An 18,026-nucleotide genomic window follows, 5' to 3' on the forward strand; every position below is an offset into this window, starting at 1 on the left:
CCTCCAAGCTGCATTTCTCAACTAGACCTAGACATGCTATCTGAGGAATTCTGGGAGTTGAAGTCCGCATATCTCATAGTTGCCAAAGTTGAGAAATACTGCTCTGGAGCAGTATTTTGGTCTCAGGACCGCTGAAAGCCAGTTGGGTTTATTGAAGACAACCAAAGTTAATGGATTATAACTATTGATATATACTGCATTAGAAATTAAACCAGAAATGTAAACATATTTATTTATTTGACTTTGCAGACTCCCTGAGACACCCATATGGAGTCTTGAAACTGCTTTTCCAGAGCAAAGAAAGTGTCTGTAATCCAGCTGTTTTCAGAAAGGATTTAGATCAAAGGAATAGATTGGCAGAGTATAGCTGATATTTGTGAAAAGGCATGCTGTCTTAGAAACTTGTCAGCATAATTTTGACTAAGATTTTCAAAATGCAAAATGGGATATGATAGAATTAGAGAAAACAATGGAAAATACAAGAAAAAGTCTAAGGTCCTACATTTTTTAAAAAGGCTGAAATAGGACATCAATTCAAAATGCCTGTGATTTGTTTGTTACTCTCAGATAAAAGCAATCCATCTTTGAGGAACTTTAAGACACCATTCATCTCTACTTGATATCCATCACAAAGAGAGAGACTTGTGGTTTCCCCAAAGCTACAGCTTTATTACAGCCAATATTTTGGTCTATTAAAATTTATTTTATTGTGTATGCTGATTTTATAATTAATTTAATTTTAAGGTTTCTTTGCTGTTTTTGCTGCCTCTGGATACCATTGCTGTCTGTTCCTTCATATTATTTTAATAATAGAACTCCTGTGAGCAGTGCATAATCCAATACTTTTTTTATTTATACCTTTTAACTTGTCATGTTACATTTAGGATGCAGGGAAAACTGAACTACAATGTCTTCCGGGTCCTGAAATTAAAGCAGTGTGAAGAATAGTTTGTGACACGGATCAGCACAATCATACACTAAAATCTGTGGCATCTTTGCTTCATTCGTGTTTTATTTATTTATTTGATACTACTAAGCTTGTTTATTTATTTATTTATTTGATACTAGTAAGAGCTTTTTCTCTGCATGTGTGTACGGAAAGCTAAAAGAAGTCAAATACTTCTTTATTAGGAGACTAATCAAAACAGAAAAAAAGAGAGATAGCATTAATGGCTGTTCAGCCTGTCACTCAATCTACTGATTGATACAAACATCCATTCCCTGATTTCTAGCCCAGAGACTAAGCGTAACACAGTTGTACTAACGAACTGCTTTTGTGGAGTCTTTGGTGCTCTATGAACTTTTACTCAAAAGCACAAAACCCGCTTTTGTTTTGAAACCATTATGACCGTTTATTCAACGGTTCCCTGATCCTGCATCTATTCAAGCTCAGGGAGGACTCGAGCCAAAGAAGGGGGCTTTTTTTTAAACATTTTCCGAAAGGAACGAAATATCAAAACCCCTCGAAACGATTAAACGCAATAGGGAGGAGGGAGAGAGGGCGGGATCAATGGCGGCAAGGAGGCGGGGAAAAGAAAAGCGACCTTCCAAAAGAGGAAATGGCTCAACCGCTGGGCTGGAGAATTTGGCTTTGGAGCCAATGAACAGCCGCCGCCGACTAGTAGGGGGCGGGAAAAGCTTCGGGAAGTTCCTGAAGCCGGAAAGAGACTCATTCCATCGCTTTTGCTCTCCGGTTCTGCTGGTTTTTTTCTCTCTTGCGTGCCTTCGGCTTGCTTCCTTTTCCGTCCAACATGGATCCCGTTGGTGTCGCTGCTGTCATCCCTGCTGCTGAGGCGAGTCCCAGTCCAGCCTGGCCTCAAAGAAAGGTGCGTGGGGTAGGGCAGGAGGGGTGCGTGACCCGGGGATTTCCCAAACCTGGATTGATTATTGGAAACTCCCGGAAGAGAGAGGACAGCTGTTTTTAACGCGTGAACGTCTGACGCGAACTGTTTGCGGGGCGAAATATTGACGTTCGCAGCCTTCTTCCCTGTGAGGGGCAACTGTGCTTTTCTGCTGGGTTACTTGGCTCCAGCCTCAGCCGGCCGAAGATGGAGGACCTAATTCTTTAGGCCCCGCTGATTTCGAGGTTTCCCTCTTCCTTGTTTGACCCGTAGAGAGGCCATCTTTTTCTGTTAGAGCTTTATGCCTCTTCGTAGTTGATTAATAAACGGATATTCAACAGGCACAGGTCAGCCTTGTATAACGGGGTAAAGGTGACCACATTTTCTGTCACACAGCTATTAATGTTCCCAAAGGCATAAGAGAAGGCAACTTTCATCTTTTACTCTTGGTAATACAAAGCACTAACATCCCAGGAAAGACAAATTCTAAGGTTCCCAGTGACCATCAGGGAATCTGAATTGGGCCATATAAGATTTCCCCCTCTTAATTCTGACCTCATTTGGGGCTTTTTTTGTCCCAGTATTTGGGGAATGGGGGATAACCAGTGATTGTATTATTATAGTAATATCTAAAGGAGTTGGATTATAATCATCCTTAAACCTTAACTTCACCTTTTCTGTCAATATATCACAAAAAATGGAATGGAGAAAGAAACACTGATACTGTTTTAAATTGGAGGAAAAGTGGATGCAAAGACTTTCCTTACTTTTAAATAAAAATAAATGTGCTAAAGAGGCATGTAAAAGGATGACAAGTACTGCTGTCTTAATATACTTGTTGTAGTCTTTGCTATTGGATAAAGCTGAATATATCTTCATTTTGTCCATTATCAAAGGTAAGTGTACTTCTAATGCAAAAGTTGCCCAGGCTTAACATTGATCGAGATCCTTCAGTAAGTATACTTTTAAAGGAAATATTTCCTCAAAAAAAAGTGAATTTTGCTCTAAGGATAAAAGGTAACTACTATAACTGAATTTAAGTTTATAGTCATATATTTTAAATTCATTTAGAACCTCTTGTAATTTTTTTCATTCTTCACAGTTGAACACTTTTTAAAATTGAAAAAGTATATAAAATGTAATCTTTGAGATAATGGGCTAACGTATTTTTACAAAGAAAAATTAGATTTCTGTTTAATCTTATTCTTGAGTGGGTATATTCAACTTAGCTTAAATTTTAAGAAGTTTAAAATTAACAAGCAACAAGAAATCATAACTCTTTGACTTATAAATGATTGGTAACACTGGTCAACAGAGTTTGCTTTTTGAACACTTTCAGATGTATCTTGTAGATTTTTGGCTGCTAATCATGAAACTAACCTGTAATTTTACCTATTACATCCAGTTTTCTAGAAATCTTCTGTTTTGCAGTTTCTTTTTAGATGTATTTCAATTTCACTACTTTTTGCTTGCATTATAAGATGCTTTGGTAGCTTATGCATGTCCAGGCATGCAGTCAGCATATTGCATAACATTTCTGGATCTGGTACAACTTGGACATGCCTAGGCATGCTGAGGCTGGAAGGATGCTGCCTGGAAATGCTATAAAAGCAGCTCACAAGCACAAATGCTATTCATTTTGTTGATATCAGTTTCCATGTATTATGATGCAATTGTTTCAAGGCATAGCATTGTCTATGTACATGTAATTTACATAACAAGTAAGCCAGTTATAGACTTGCTATAGGATGATTGGCAATGGCAGAAATGTCTCACCAATGTCGAACAGCCGTAATACATTGTGCTACATTTGTGATGAATATATGTTTAAGCCTCAAAGATGCACCATGACTGGACTAAGAAAGCATATGAACTGTACTTTGGTGTAAGATTGATGATCAAGACAAGGCCTGAGTTCCTCACATTATTTGTGCAAGATGTGTTGATCTTAGAGCTTGGCTCAAAGGAACTTGGAAGACAATGCTATTTGTTCTCCCAATGATATGGCAAGAATAGAATGATCACGTGACTGACTATTACCTCTATCTGACTAATGCCACTAGTTTCTCTGCTAAAAATAAGAAATCAATTAAATCTGCCTTCAGCCAGGAGTCCAGTGCCACATGATGACAATCTATCAGTATCAAAGCCACCAGAGAAATACAGCTTAGATGAAACAGATGAAGATTCTGCAATGTACCAGTCAGGTACAAGCAGTGACAATGATATGGATTTTGAGTTGTGTATATCTATCTGGTGAATATCATTTCATAACTCAAACAAACTGATCAGAGATTTAATGTTTGTCAAAATCAAAAGTAGAACTCCTGGGTTCAAGATTGAAAGGATGATGGTTGCTGTCGTATGAACATTTCTGTCTTTCAAAGCTGCCAAGATGATTTAACCAATTTCTTTACACAGATGTACAATCTAGTTTTCTTATTGATACTGATGGTTTGGGTTATGAGTATAACCCACTAGAATGGTGTCATTTTACTGATTTATCAGTGTTAAGTCGCAGGACTGTCTTGTTACACAATGAGAAGATAAACCCTTCAGTACCTGTTGGCTATGCTGTACATTTGAAAGAAACTACAAAAACACGGAACTATTGTTTAAGCTTATCCAGTTTATCAAGTACAACTGGAATATCTGTGGAGATGTAAAAGTAGTGGCTCTGCTGTTTGGAATGCAGCTCAGGTATACCAAGTACTGTTGTTACATATGTGAATGGGATAGCCATGCTTTTAATTACATTAAAAAGAAATGGCCACTCAGGAAGAATTTGGTTCCAGGACAGAATATTGTGGAACATAAATCACTTGTTGACTCAACAAAGATGTTTTTGCCTCCACTTAAAACTTGGACTGATGAAAAATTTTGTGAAAGTCATGAATAAGGAAGGAGAAGGTTTTCATTATTTGAGACAAATGTTTCCAGGAATAACTGATGCCAGCATCAAAGAAGGCATGAATGACAAGCAATTCAAAGAGCCAGATAAAATTTCTTGGAAAGCATTCAAGGATGTCATTGAGAATTTTCTTGGCAACTACAGAGCACCAAACTACATTCAGTTTGGTTAGCAAACTTCTTACATCATACAAGACATGAATGCTGAAGATTCATTTTCTGCATTCATACTTGGATTTCCTTCCCAAAAATCTAGGTGATGAACATGGTTAAAGATTTCACCAGGACATTGTCACCAATAGAAAAAGAATGTCAGAACAACTGGAATCCATCAGTGAATACAAATGAAAATAGCAGCAAAACACTTATAGACCTGTTGAACTCATGCACTGTGGTAGAAACATTATGCAATTAAATACATTATAGTCATTAAAAGTTGATTTCATATTTCACAAATTTCCAGTATTATACATTAATTCTGAAATTATCTTTGGGTTCAGTTTCAAAGGGTCTATCATAATTACCAAAAAAATTTCAGGAAGCAAAACTTTTGCAAAAAAAAAATGTCCAGTGTAATTTATATTTTGAAAAAGCAATAGTGACAAAATAAATGTTTTTCTTAATTGTGGGGCTTCTTTGTATACATATGAAAAATTGTAGGAAAATGTGTGTGGTGGAATCATTGGCTAAAGGAAAGAGAGCCCCTCTACAGGAAGTAAAGAAAAGTTCTAGCAGTCCAGGGGAGGAAGTATCTGTTATCAAAGTCAAACCCATAGGTAGATAGTCACGATTTCCCAAGGAAAGGCAGACGTTCTGATGAGGTTCTTGTAATATAGTTGATCAACAATAAAATGGGACTATTCAAGGTGGTGGGCATGGTGGCTTGAACCTGATATTGTATCTTCTGTTGATCAGTGGAATGTTTTATCTTTGCAGTGCCCATGGGGAACTCCTGAAAACACTACAATATCATGTTCTCTTGCTGATGTCATGAGTGAACAACTAGCTAAAGAGCTACAGTTGAAAGAAGAAAGTGCTGCTTTTCCAAAAGTTGTATCGTAAGTTGAATAGCTTTCCATTTTCATATGGTACTTATATATAATTGGCACAGTACTTTGGTTAGTTGCAATTCTATGCACTCTGTCTTGTAAGTCTGTTTTAAATTACGCATATGACTTTACCAAAGCAGTAATAACAGCAATTCATAATATTTTAGGTATTTTTTCCTCATTTGTACCAGACAATTTGCAACTTTCCTTGCTTCTGCCATAATTGTAGCCTTCTGTAATCTTATAGCTAGTGAGATTATTACAACCTCACATTTCATAGGCATTTCCCCAAGGAAGAGGATAAACTGCTTCCATGCTTTGAGGAAGTTTTATTCCAAGTGAAAGGAATGTTATCAGACTATTCAATCACAATTGCATGTTGCATAGAAATTGGTTGTATCACCTAGGGTTTATTGGAAAAGAGGAAATACTTGTGCCTTGGGCATTAAACTGTAATATATAGCAAGCCAAATAGGAAAGATGGCAACCCTGAGTTCTTTCATCTAACACAATAGTTTTTTAAAAGGAAGTAATTCTTTCTGCTCTCTTAACAAAACCCCTACACAAAGTAACCCCTATAGCTTAACTTCATTCTCTTTAAGTTAGAGAACAATTTCAAGTAGACAACAACATGCAGGAAGAAAGACATCTGCTATTACAATTCATAATTTTCATCACAGGAAACTCAGTTCTTTTACTCTGCATATGAAAGAGTTAATAGAAACGGCCTAATTTTTCCATTGAATGAATATAACTTGGACTGCTGATTCCCTAGCCCTGCAAAATCCCTACCCATCATTTATTTATTTATCTTCTGGTAGAGACAAAGACTTCAAAATGGCTCATTGTGGGAAAAGATCTTGTAAAAGTAATTGCTTTCTATATTTTGGGGCAGTTTCACTCTTATAATCTACCATGCAGTTCTTTGTAGTAGTCCACATGTCAATATTTACTTGAGTATAGCAGTATTCCTTCTGCATCAATTGGGTTATATTAATGCTGTTTGAAATTTATACTCTTCACTTGGGGTTACAAAAGAAGCTATACTATCCTTTGATTTTGTATTAATGACTGTATTAATGACTGCTATTCAACAATATATATAGAAATAACAAATCTGAGCTGGTATTTCTTTGTTGCTCTTAATGTTTTATTTTGTGTTATTACACCCAGGATTATTGATAGACCCTTCATTAGTGGAGAGAATGTTGATACTTCCAGTGACCTAATGCTGGCACAAATGCTGCAAATGGAATTTGATAGAGAATATGATGCCCAACTTCTGCGTGAAGAAAAAAAGTTCAACGGCGATAGCAAAGGTTACCTTGCATTTGCCATAACTCCTTTGTTAGAATAAAGTTTATTTCTCATTCATCTTTGTCTTAATCTTCAAAAAACAAAAGTGGCAGATTTTTTTTTTAAATGACATTTGTTTTTGCTTCTCAAGTGTCCATATCTTTTGAGAATTACCGAAAAGTGCATCCTTTTGAAGACAGTGACAGTTCAGAAGATGAGGTTGATTGGCAGGATACTCGTCATGATCCCTATAAAGCAGGTAATTTGTGGAGTCAAAACATTTCAAGATATCTCATGATTAACAAAGATTTTTAGATTTTGGAAATAAGGTCTTGTGATGATTATGTTGTCTACTTGATTGCTTTATAAAAAGTAAACAGTGAAACATCTATGTTTTATTAATACTGGAATATTTGATTAGTATACATTATAAAGATATAATTATGACCTAAGCAAAAGGCAAATTCTTGATCCACAGGGTTTGGTCTACATTTATAATGAGAGAAAGGAAGGAAAACAGGAATAATCCCAGTGTGAATAAATTTAATTTGTGAGGATTATAGAACCATTTAAGCAAGAGAAGAGAGCAGTTTTTAAAAGATCTGTGAATGGGCTGTGTTCTTTAGCAACATTTATTAACAATTCTGTAGTGAATAGTAACAAAAATAGCTTCTTTGAAAGCTTTCTGACTTAAATAATATAAAGCTGATTCAGACTTTCTCAAGGGGAACAGCTACCTAAGCATATTGTCACTTGGATTTCAGAGCATAGAAGAATTTATAAATTATGGCTAAAAAATGGTAACATACTTTTGCTTTTGAGATATTGTACATTTAAATGTAATGTTCTGCTTATTGATAGATAAACCTACAACTACTCCCAAAAAGGGCTTTATAGGAAAAGGAAAAGATATAACCACCAAGCATGATGAAGTTGTATGTGGACGAAAGAACACAGCTCGGATGGAAAATGTAAGTTCTCCTAGACAGATAAATATTCTGTTACTGCAGCCATTATGAAGGGAGTATTCACCTTTTTATCTCTTTATTTAAGAGAGGTTCTTACAGTGATTTAGAAATATCAGTAGTATGAATTCCTGCTCCAAAAAGATGGAAAAGAAACCCAAATTTATATATTAGCTCTTAAAATTAGAAACTTGCCTAACAAGTTAAGATGTTCTGTTAAAATAATGGCATGGGTAGAGACAGTCAAAGGTTGGTTCTGTTTTAGCAACGGGAATGACATAAGTTGATTTTGATTTTGATGCAGTTTGGATTGATTATCCGCTTTTATATTTGTTTCCTACTTTTCCACCCAAAAGGATAATCAAAGCAACAAAATAAAAGTATAGAAAAAAATTGAAAATACAATTTAAAATGTAGATTCCTAGAGTAATAAATAAATAAAACAATTGAAGAGGCAAATTTAGAGATTTAAGGTTTGACAACTTTTCTAATTGTGGAGAGAGCAAGGATCAATTGCAGTTATGAAGTAGTGTATTTGAGCAGTGCAATGAAAGCAGAGTATGTATATGCATGATTTTTCTGCATGCTTGACAAATGGATGACTACAAACCAGAATACCTTCAAAAGAACTTCTACTGCTGGTTCTCCTCTTAGTGTGTCTTTGAGTTCATAATCAAAAAGATTGTCCCTTAAACAATAAGGTTGACATTTTGTCTCTTTTTCCAAAATTTAAATTTGTTTTTAAATTTAAAATTGAATGGGTAAATAGGGAGCATTCTTAGAATTATTTAATTTCAGTGATTCAGCTCTGAATATAACAGCATGTAGATCCATTTTTATTTAAAATAATGTTGAAAGCTAGTTGCTTATCAATTTACATCTTTGTTTGCAGTTTGGACCGGAATTTCAAGTTGGTGATGGAATTGGTATGGATTTAAAATTATCCAATCATGTCTTCAATGCCTTAAAGCGGCATGCATACTCTGAGGAACGCCGGAGTGCCAGGCTCCATGAGAAGAAGGAACATTCTACTGCTGTGCGTCTTGGTGACTCGATCAAATGAAATAGTTTTATATTTTCCTATTGACTTGATCAAATGAAATAGTTATCAAATGCATACTTTGGTAAAGCCGAGGATTTACAACAAATAATTGAGTACATGAAGGAATTAAGAATTCAATAATAGAATAGTGGAATCATTATAAAATCATAAATTTGATTGTCCCTCAGAGGTCATGTAATCCAACCCTTGTTTGGTAGAGGATCTGCTAAAATATTTCAAACCAACCTCTTAGAAAACTTCCAGTGAAGGGGAACATGCATCTGGCTACTCTTGTGTTTCTTCCTTTATCTCCAGAATTCTTGGCCTCAGACCCTAGTGCATTACATTCAGGGGGTTCGCCATGCTTTGCTTTTTCATTAGTTTAATGCACTTCCAGTGAGAGTCTTTGTCAGATGTACCCACATTGGTAAAGTCATTAATGTGAGTAACACAGTTTGTGTTTGAGGAACTCAGTCTCTTCTGAATAACACCATCTACAGGACCAGTGGTTTACTTCCAGGATCCTGTTCTCTTTTATGCCATGGCCCAACTGGAAAGATTGAAGAAGACACTAGTTGCATTCATCCATCATCTTTGGAATTCCATTCAAAATCTTCTTTGGCATCATTGCTTGTCCCCACATCTATCTATCAATCCTGGATACAAATATCTGAAAGATATTTTACTTCTCATGATGTCATATCAAGTCTGCACATTACAGTTTTGGTTCCTATCAGTAGGGAATTGCTCACTATCACAACACAACTCTTCCTTTGATCTTGAGACACTGATCAAAATAGTTTTGTGGCATTCCTGTAAATTAGAAGAGCCTTTTGTTATTTGTACTGGTCAGCAAATTTAAGAAAATGCCTATTTGCAAAATATTTATCCTGGTCTATAACGATACATTTTTTCTTGTGTAGGAAAAAGCTGTAGATCCTAAAACCCGTCTGCTTCTGTACAAGATGGTCAATTCTGGAATGCTTGATACCATCACTGGATGCATAAGTACAGGAAAAGAGTCTGTGGTATTCCATGCATATGGAGGAAGGTATACTGTGGTATTGATAATCCCTAAAAATAAAAATTGTTTTAGAGAAGTGCAGTATTTCAAATAAGTGCAATGGAACTGTCTTGCATCTATCTTGTTCCCAGTTCTTTGCATATTATGCAATGAAACATTAACATAAATCCATTATTTATATGTTTAAATTTAAGATACCTGTAAAAGTAGCATATAATAATGTGGCAAGTATCAAATATTTCAAAGATATGTGATAGTACAATATTGACTATCATGAATAACACAAATATTCTAGTCATCTATTTGCAGCTTTTAAAAAAATGAGTTTGTATGGAATATGTCTAAACTCAATGCTTTGTTTTTTCTAAAGTTTGGATGAAGAAATCGAATCAGTTCCTTCAGAATGTGCTATAAAAGTGTTTAAAACTACTCTTAATGAATTTAAGAATCGTGAAAAATATATCAAGGATGAATATAGATTTAGAGAACGTTTCAGTAAACTGAATCCACGAAAAATTATCCGCATGTGGGCTGAAAAAGAAATGCACAACTTAACAAGGTACGGAAATGGATATACATAAATACAATGTAGTGATTTTTCATTCACACATTGTTGTTGGGAATATATAATTTAATACTTGATTGTTTTTAGTGTTGTATCAAGTCTTAATTCTATAATAGTATGCCAATAACCATTATTTTACATTTTTAATTATACTAATATATTTTAGGATTAAAAAATGGTTAGCATTTATGAAACCTAATTGATTATAACCCATTAATCAACAAGTTTCAAAGGTTTTTTTAAATATGGGGTGCTTTCACAACTTGTGCTAATTCCGAGTAAAATTAATTACCACAGGGTTTTTCAAACAATAGTAATGGACACCATCCCCAAAAATGATAATTGAATTTATTCCACTAAATCTCAGGCATAGCAGGAAGGAGTTAGGCTTCAATTCTGTTTTGCTCTACAATTCATATCACGTTGGCATAGGTGACATTGGAGTCCTGTTGAAATACACTCTTAAATTGCTCCCCACTTTGTCGGAACAAGTCAGCTGCAGGTTGCTCAGAGCGGATATTGACAGTGCATGCACAAATCATATTAGCTATTCCATCTCCTGGCTCTTGACCTATTGGGGAGTTGAAACCCACAGTTTGGGGAACCCTGAATTATGCTAAAGATAATGGACTTCATAATTAGACATTCATCAACATATTAATGTTGTTTTTCTTCTTTATAGAATGCAGAAGGCAGGCATTCGTTGTCCACAAGTCGTTAGCCTAAAAAAGCATGTCCTAGTCATGTCTTTCATTGGTCAGGATCAAGTCCCAGCTCCTAAACTAAAAGAAGTAAAACTCAATAGTGAAGATATGAAAAATGCCTACTATCAAGTTCTTCATGTAAGATCAATGTTATATGTAAATAGATCCAGTGTTACAGAAGCAAGCTTCTGCTTGTAGAGTAATATTTTCCTCCTTTTCTTCCATTTACTACCTCATAAACGTGAATGCAGATTTGTTTCTGAGAATCTTCTTAACACTGTGGGACATCAGTGGTGTCTCTTTGGCTTATTGATGAATATCACATGTTATAATGTCTTATTATTATAATCACATTATAATACCACATGTTATAATGTCTTGTTTCAATTACAGAAAGCTCTGACTAAGATATATTACAGTAATGATGAATAATAGGCATAAATGTAGAATTTGAAATAAAGGAAGTACTCAGTGAACTAGGATAATGAAAAGCATTCAGATGGGAAACACTCCATTTTGCAACATTGGGCAACATTGTCTACTGAAAGGCCTAGAAGAACTACTCAAAAAGTTTTCATCGGTTGTGTCCTGTACATGAACATTCAGACAGAAGGTCTTCTAGGAATGTTGGCAAAAATAGTTTTGTGCAAACCTGCAGAGACAATCTGGGAAATCTTTCCAAGCAGCTACAACTAGACTTTTCAGGGGATGTAGTTGCCTCAGTACTTTGTGAGATGTTAAGAGGCTTTGTGAAGGGTCTGCAGCTACCTCAACTGGGCATACTTTGTCAGCAGAGGGACAAGAGGTAAAAGTCAGCATGGTGGTGTTGGTGATAAAAGCAGTGGAGTGCAAGGCCTGAGGTGTTGTAAAGGGCCATCAAATGCCTCCAGGGAGCTCACTTCATCAGCATGGATGAAAGAAGACAACAAAGATTAGCTGGAGGTGGTAGAGGTGTAAATTGGAGTGAAGAGTAACAGGGTTGGTAGAGTGCAAGGCAGCCAAAAAGAAAATGTGGAGGGAGGGGAAATAGGTGGGGAGAGTTGAAGGACACATTGCAGTCATAAATATAGGTGCGCTGCCAAGCATGGAAATTTTGATTACATGAACCTGGGAGTGCTTCAATAATAATTTTGAGGACTGGTTGTATCATTGTAAGTAGCATTTGTTTAGTACTGTTGTAACTTTGTATGGTCACTGAATGAATGATCATTAAACAAGGACTACCTATACCAAAGCACTGTTTAGAATGCTCTCTACAGTCCTGGGGCAATCTATGAAATTAAAAGATACGCTACCACCTATGAAATTAAATATAAGTGATGAAGCTTAGTATTATTGAAGGGAAAATAAAACAGCCTTTCCCAACAATGCTTTCCACTCACAGATCAAAGAAGTTTGATACAGATCATGGAACCACTGAACTTTGGAGGCACTGGTTATGAGAATCTGTTTAGAATTACAGATGGTCTATTTAGTAGGAACTAGATTTGGAGAAAATAATGAGTAGGGTATTTTTAAATATGTCTGTTGGGTATACAGAGTTGAACTCATTGCAAGTCAGGTAAGATTGACTGAGTCAATGTCAACTCTGCAACTACATAGATAGATTTTTCCAAGATAATATAATTGGGATGAATATTCTGAGCATTATTATTTAGCTATGTTTTGTTTCTTCTTTCATACCCACATTTCTCTTTAGAATTACAAGTAGTCCTTGCCGTAGGACCACAATGGAGCCCAAAATTTTCATTGCTAAGCAAGACAGTTTTAAGTGAGATTTGCCTTATTTTAGGACCTTACCACAGTTGTTAAGTGAATCACTGCAGATATTAAGTTAGTAACATGGTTGTAAAGTGAATTTACTTCCCCATTGAGTTGGCTTATCAGAAGGTTGTAAAGGATGATCCCATGACCCCAGGACATTGCAACCATCATACCTACATGTCATTTGCCAAACATCCAGATTTGATTACAGGACCATGGGGGTGCTGCAATAGTCATAGGTATCAAAAACGGCCAGGTCACTTTTTTCAGTGCCATTGTAACTTTGGTCACTAAACAAATGGTTATAAGTCAAAGACTGTTTATCTGTTATTTCATATCATTTATGACATATACTGCACTGCACTCTATTATGCTATACTGAATTATAATGTGCTATACTATATTTGATTTCTGGGTGTTATACATAATAGAACATAAAAACAAATTAAAAATAATTAAAACAATATAAAACAAATATAGCACTAAGTAGAACTGTAACCATGGGTGTTAATACAGCCAAGAAACATGACGTTTGACACACTCAGGGCACACAACCAATTCTTCATGGCCTTATAAAAGGTCAGCAAGGTTGGAGTCATTCTGATCTCTGAAGGGAGAATGCTCCAGAGGGCAGGGGCTATGACAGAGAAGGCACATCCCAATGCCAACCAGCATTCCTTTGCTGAGTAGCCCCATAACATGCTCAACCTGCTGGATTGAATTGAAAATACAGAGAGAGACAGGGGGAGAGAGGGAGGGAGGGAGAGAGAGAGAGAGAGAGAGAAAGAGAGATAATAGTATTGAAATTTCTATTTGTGTTATATTCCAAAAATATTACTTGCTGTTTTCTTCCAGATGATGCAACAGTTATATAAGGAGTGTAATTTAGTACATGCTGACCTGAGTGAGTACAATATGCTGTGGCATAAAGGGCAGGTAAGCTAATTGTAAATGGAAGATGCTAATCTGAAATAGACCTATCTGTATTTTCCTTAGCATACTCAAACTGTAAGTTTTTTTATAGGTCTGGTTAATTGATGTCAGTCAGTCTGTGAATCCAACACATCCTCATGGACTTCAGTTCCTGTTCAGAGATTGTAGGAATGTTTCACAAGTAAGATTTCTGCCTATCTCGGTCTTCAGTAATTGGACCTGTAGTGTTGCATTAGAATAGTTTGTGTATGAAACAAGTTTTCTCAGCAAAAATACCAGCATATTTTTATCATATGCAAAAGCTTCAGAACTTCTGATCAAATTGTGTATTTCAGCGAATCCCTCACTGTACAGAAACAACCTCTGTATACATAAAACTAAGCATAAAATCTTTCTGAAAATTCAAATCCATACTTACTTTTTTTGTAGTTCAGTTTACAGATTTCAGTTAAGAAAATAGTAAATATGGCAAGTGCTAAAGTTTGGATATCCTTTCAATCTAGTCAGAAGTAAAAGCATCCAAACATTTATTGTAACTAGCTAAAAATATTTCTATTCTTGCTTTTGGAACTTTTCCCACTCCTCTTTGCACAAATTTTTTTGCTTAGAGATATTCTTAGACTTTCTTCCATGCACTGCATGTTTGAAGTATCTCCGTAGATTATCAATAGTATTCAGGTTTGGAGACCATGAAGGCCATTCCAAAACTTTTATTTCTTGTAAGTACTTTTGATTGATTTGGAGATACATTTCAGAACATTGTCCTACTGAAATATCCACTCTTTTCAGCTTGAATGTATTTTTTTTACAATGGGGGTCTAAATATCAATTTGTTGAAGTAGGCGTAACTTGCATGTTCAGCTTAAGAACTATTATTGCAAATTCATACATTCATAAACAATTACATATTAGAAAGCTTACATCTCTGGGTATCTAACAGATCTTCTTTTTTTTAAATTAAAAGTTCTTTCAGAAAAATGGTGTACCTGATGTACTCAATGAGCGAGAACTCTTCAATGCTGTTTCAGATTTAAACATTGCAGCTGAAAACGAGGTGGATTTTTTAGCTCAGGTAAGAGTGTTCTACTTGCTTGTTTTTAATGAAAGGTAGCTTTTTAAAAACAAGATTTTATTCTAGTGTTGCTAGAAAGCTCTATGCTTTTGTTTAAGAAGATAAAGAATCTACAATTTGGAATAACTTAGAAGAAGCAGTAACAGTTCTGAAAGTAATTTCAGACTCAAAGTATTGTGCTATCATCTGTTTCAACAATACCAAGCTCTTCTGAAGAAAGGCTTAATAAGATGACAGTTCCAATGTCAATAATTCTTATGACTTTTTTTTTAAAGGAATGGTTTCTTATAACAATAAAATTCACTTTATTGCAAGTGCGTATAAGGCGACTTCCGCAAGCGCTAAAATCGGCGCCAAAGACGGGGGTCGTCTTATGCGCCGAGTTGTCTTATACGCCGGAAATACTGGTAGTTTTCGGCGTATAAGATGACGTTCTAGGAATGCGGCTCGGCGACAAAGACGGGGGTCGTCTTATATACCGGGTCGCCTTGTATGCCAGCATATACGGTACTTGGAGTTTGAGACATTGGAGGTGATAGGGATGAAAAATATTGTTATAATCCTTTAGAAAATCAACAGTAGCTTTTTAATTTAGTAACTTGAATCCAAGCAAATGCCTTATTATGTTCAGTTTTGTACTAACCTCTTATTTAGAACAGAAAATATTTCCACCCTATCAGAAAATGCCTTATAGACATTCTGGTTAAATAATAATTGACACGTAGTGAAGAAGATAGAAGGCTTCTTTTTGAGAAAGCAAAAAGTTCTTCTGATACAAATAAATTATATGCTATTTTTTAAATGACAACAAAATGTACCTAATCCTTCAGGTGAGAGCATCAACTGAATTATCAGAGTGCTGAAGCAACACTAAAGTGCTAAAGTGTAAAACTAAAAAATAACATCTGTTTCGCATCCAATATGTATTGTCTGGTTTTGCAAAGAAGAATGATGAGTGCAATAACTGTTATCTCTGAAATAGGACGTTAATTCAGCAGAATTCAATTTATATTTGTGTATTGTATGAACTGTTGTAATAATATGATAGAATATAATCTTCATTTGTAATTTGATAACACTGAAAATGCAAATTCAGCAAATTAGTTTCAAATCATCTGGGAGTGCTATGTACTTTACTTCTACATATGTTTTCTTTACAGATTGAAGCTTTGGAGAAGATTAATGAAGATCATGTAGAAAATCATGGGAAAAAAACTTTTTTATTTACACATGGTAATGAGGACCCACCAACACTTTATAAAGAATAGCACTTTGCATTGATCTGAAATATCTTTTTGGTATCTAAATTTTAGAGCAGTGATTAAAAGTCAACTGCCAAAGGCAATGGGATATGCTCAGATGCTGTAAATGAAACATTCAGGGAATATACAATGGTGCTTTGATGTATTTTAGAAAAGTCCACAATTAGTCCATTGGAACTTAATTGCATACCTTTGTAACAACGAAAATAATTTCATTTTCTGTTAAATCAGATTTTCAGTGGCGAAGTATGTGTGATATAAGTAAGATTTCAAAACAATGTAATGCTTTCAGATTAAAACACCAAAGTATTACACATATGAAGGTAAGAGAGATAGATGATCTTTTCTTGCCTCCATTGCTTCTTGTTCTTAACTACTGATATATGAGATTCTGAAAATACGTTTCATGTTTTAGAATTGCCTGACATTACATTATTATCCAAAGTTGATTATTTTTACAAGGAAGTGGCATGGAAAAATTCTTAATATTTAACAAATGAAACCTATATTAAACACTAAAAACAGTTTAAAGCTTTTCTATAATTTTTATACACAGTATAAAAAAATTGGCCTGCAATTTGACTTTAAATTTTAGCATAATACAGTTCTTCACAAAGGTGTTATTAGATAATCAGTAACCAATGTTTAATCTTTTATTACTTAAAATAGTGCTTAAATGGAAGATTTTAAATAAATCTGAATTATGTGAAATGAGTGAAAAATACACAACTGAATTGTCTCTTATATACACTTGAGGTGATTGTAGATTTTCAGTATTTTCAAAGGATTCAGAGAATATCCTCATTTTAAAAAAAAGTTCAGTTAACATAGTGTCACGTGTAATATAGTATAACATAGTTTGTGCAAAAATAAACCAGCAGAACCTAGTTTGTTTTATCATATTTCTCAGAATATTGCCTACTTTGTATTTATATGCACAGAGCCTGAGAGAATGAAATTTGGATTTTTTTGCCCTAAAAATTGGGCTTTATGTATAAGTGACAGAATTCCCACAACCTGCATTTGTGTGTTTTAGAGAAATAATTTCTATCTTGCAGTGTAATTACACTTAACTAGATGAAAATTATTTTAGAAGGCCAGTATAAAGTGAGATAATTCACTGATACAGGTTTCTTTTTAAAATGTGTCATCCATTATGTTGCAACAAGATACAGATGATGTATAATATTCATATAATCTGTGAAAAGCCTTGTTCCTTGCAAAATGGGAATAAAAATAAAAGACATCAGATCTTGTTCCCGAATTAACATCTGTTCTTGTTTTGTGCCAGTAAGCATTTAAGTTTTGTTTCAAAATCAATATTTTGCAGTATTTTTACAGTTTCTCCAAAGCTGTGGTTACCTTCAGCTATTACTAAACAGGAAGTAAAATAGGCACACCAAAACAGCACACATTGCCCACAACAAGATAAAACATTAGTCAATACAAGTACTGGTAATCCATTGATTACAACCATTCATCCAGCAACTATTCAAAGTCATGATAGTGCTGAGAAACTCGACTTACAACCAGTCCCCACACTTAACGATAGTCACAACATCCCTATATTCAAAATTTGGGCACTTGGCAATCGGCCTT

General features: G+C 35.0%; 1 protein-coding gene across 1 annotated transcript; it reads left to right on the plus strand.

The window, feature by feature from the left end:
• The first annotated feature begins 1,655 nt into the window (after positions 1 to 1,655).
• On the plus strand, positions 1,656 to 17,691 carry RIOK3 (RIO kinase 3). Its single transcript, XM_039328568.1, has 13 exons — positions 1,656 to 1,826; positions 5,688 to 5,809; positions 6,974 to 7,119; positions 7,248 to 7,355; positions 7,958 to 8,067; positions 8,954 to 9,097; positions 10,027 to 10,154; positions 10,498 to 10,686; positions 11,375 to 11,534; positions 14,016 to 14,096; positions 14,185 to 14,274; positions 15,058 to 15,165; positions 16,326 to 17,691. The coding sequence occupies exons 1-13, from the start codon at positions 1,752 to 1,754 to the stop codon at positions 16,431 to 16,433; spliced, it is 1,569 nt and encodes a 522-aa protein (XP_039184502.1). The 5' UTR covers positions 1,656 to 1,751; the 3' UTR covers positions 16,434 to 17,691.
• Positions 17,692 to 18,026: the final 335 nt, after the last annotated feature.

Source organism: Crotalus tigris, unplaced genomic scaffold, assembly GCF_016545835.1.
Source record: "Crotalus tigris isolate CLP2741 ecotype Arizona unplaced genomic scaffold, ASM1654583v1 scf7180000024382.2542628, whole genome shotgun sequence".
Lineage (NCBI taxonomy): Eukaryota > Metazoa > Chordata > Lepidosauria > Squamata > Viperidae > Crotalus > Crotalus tigris.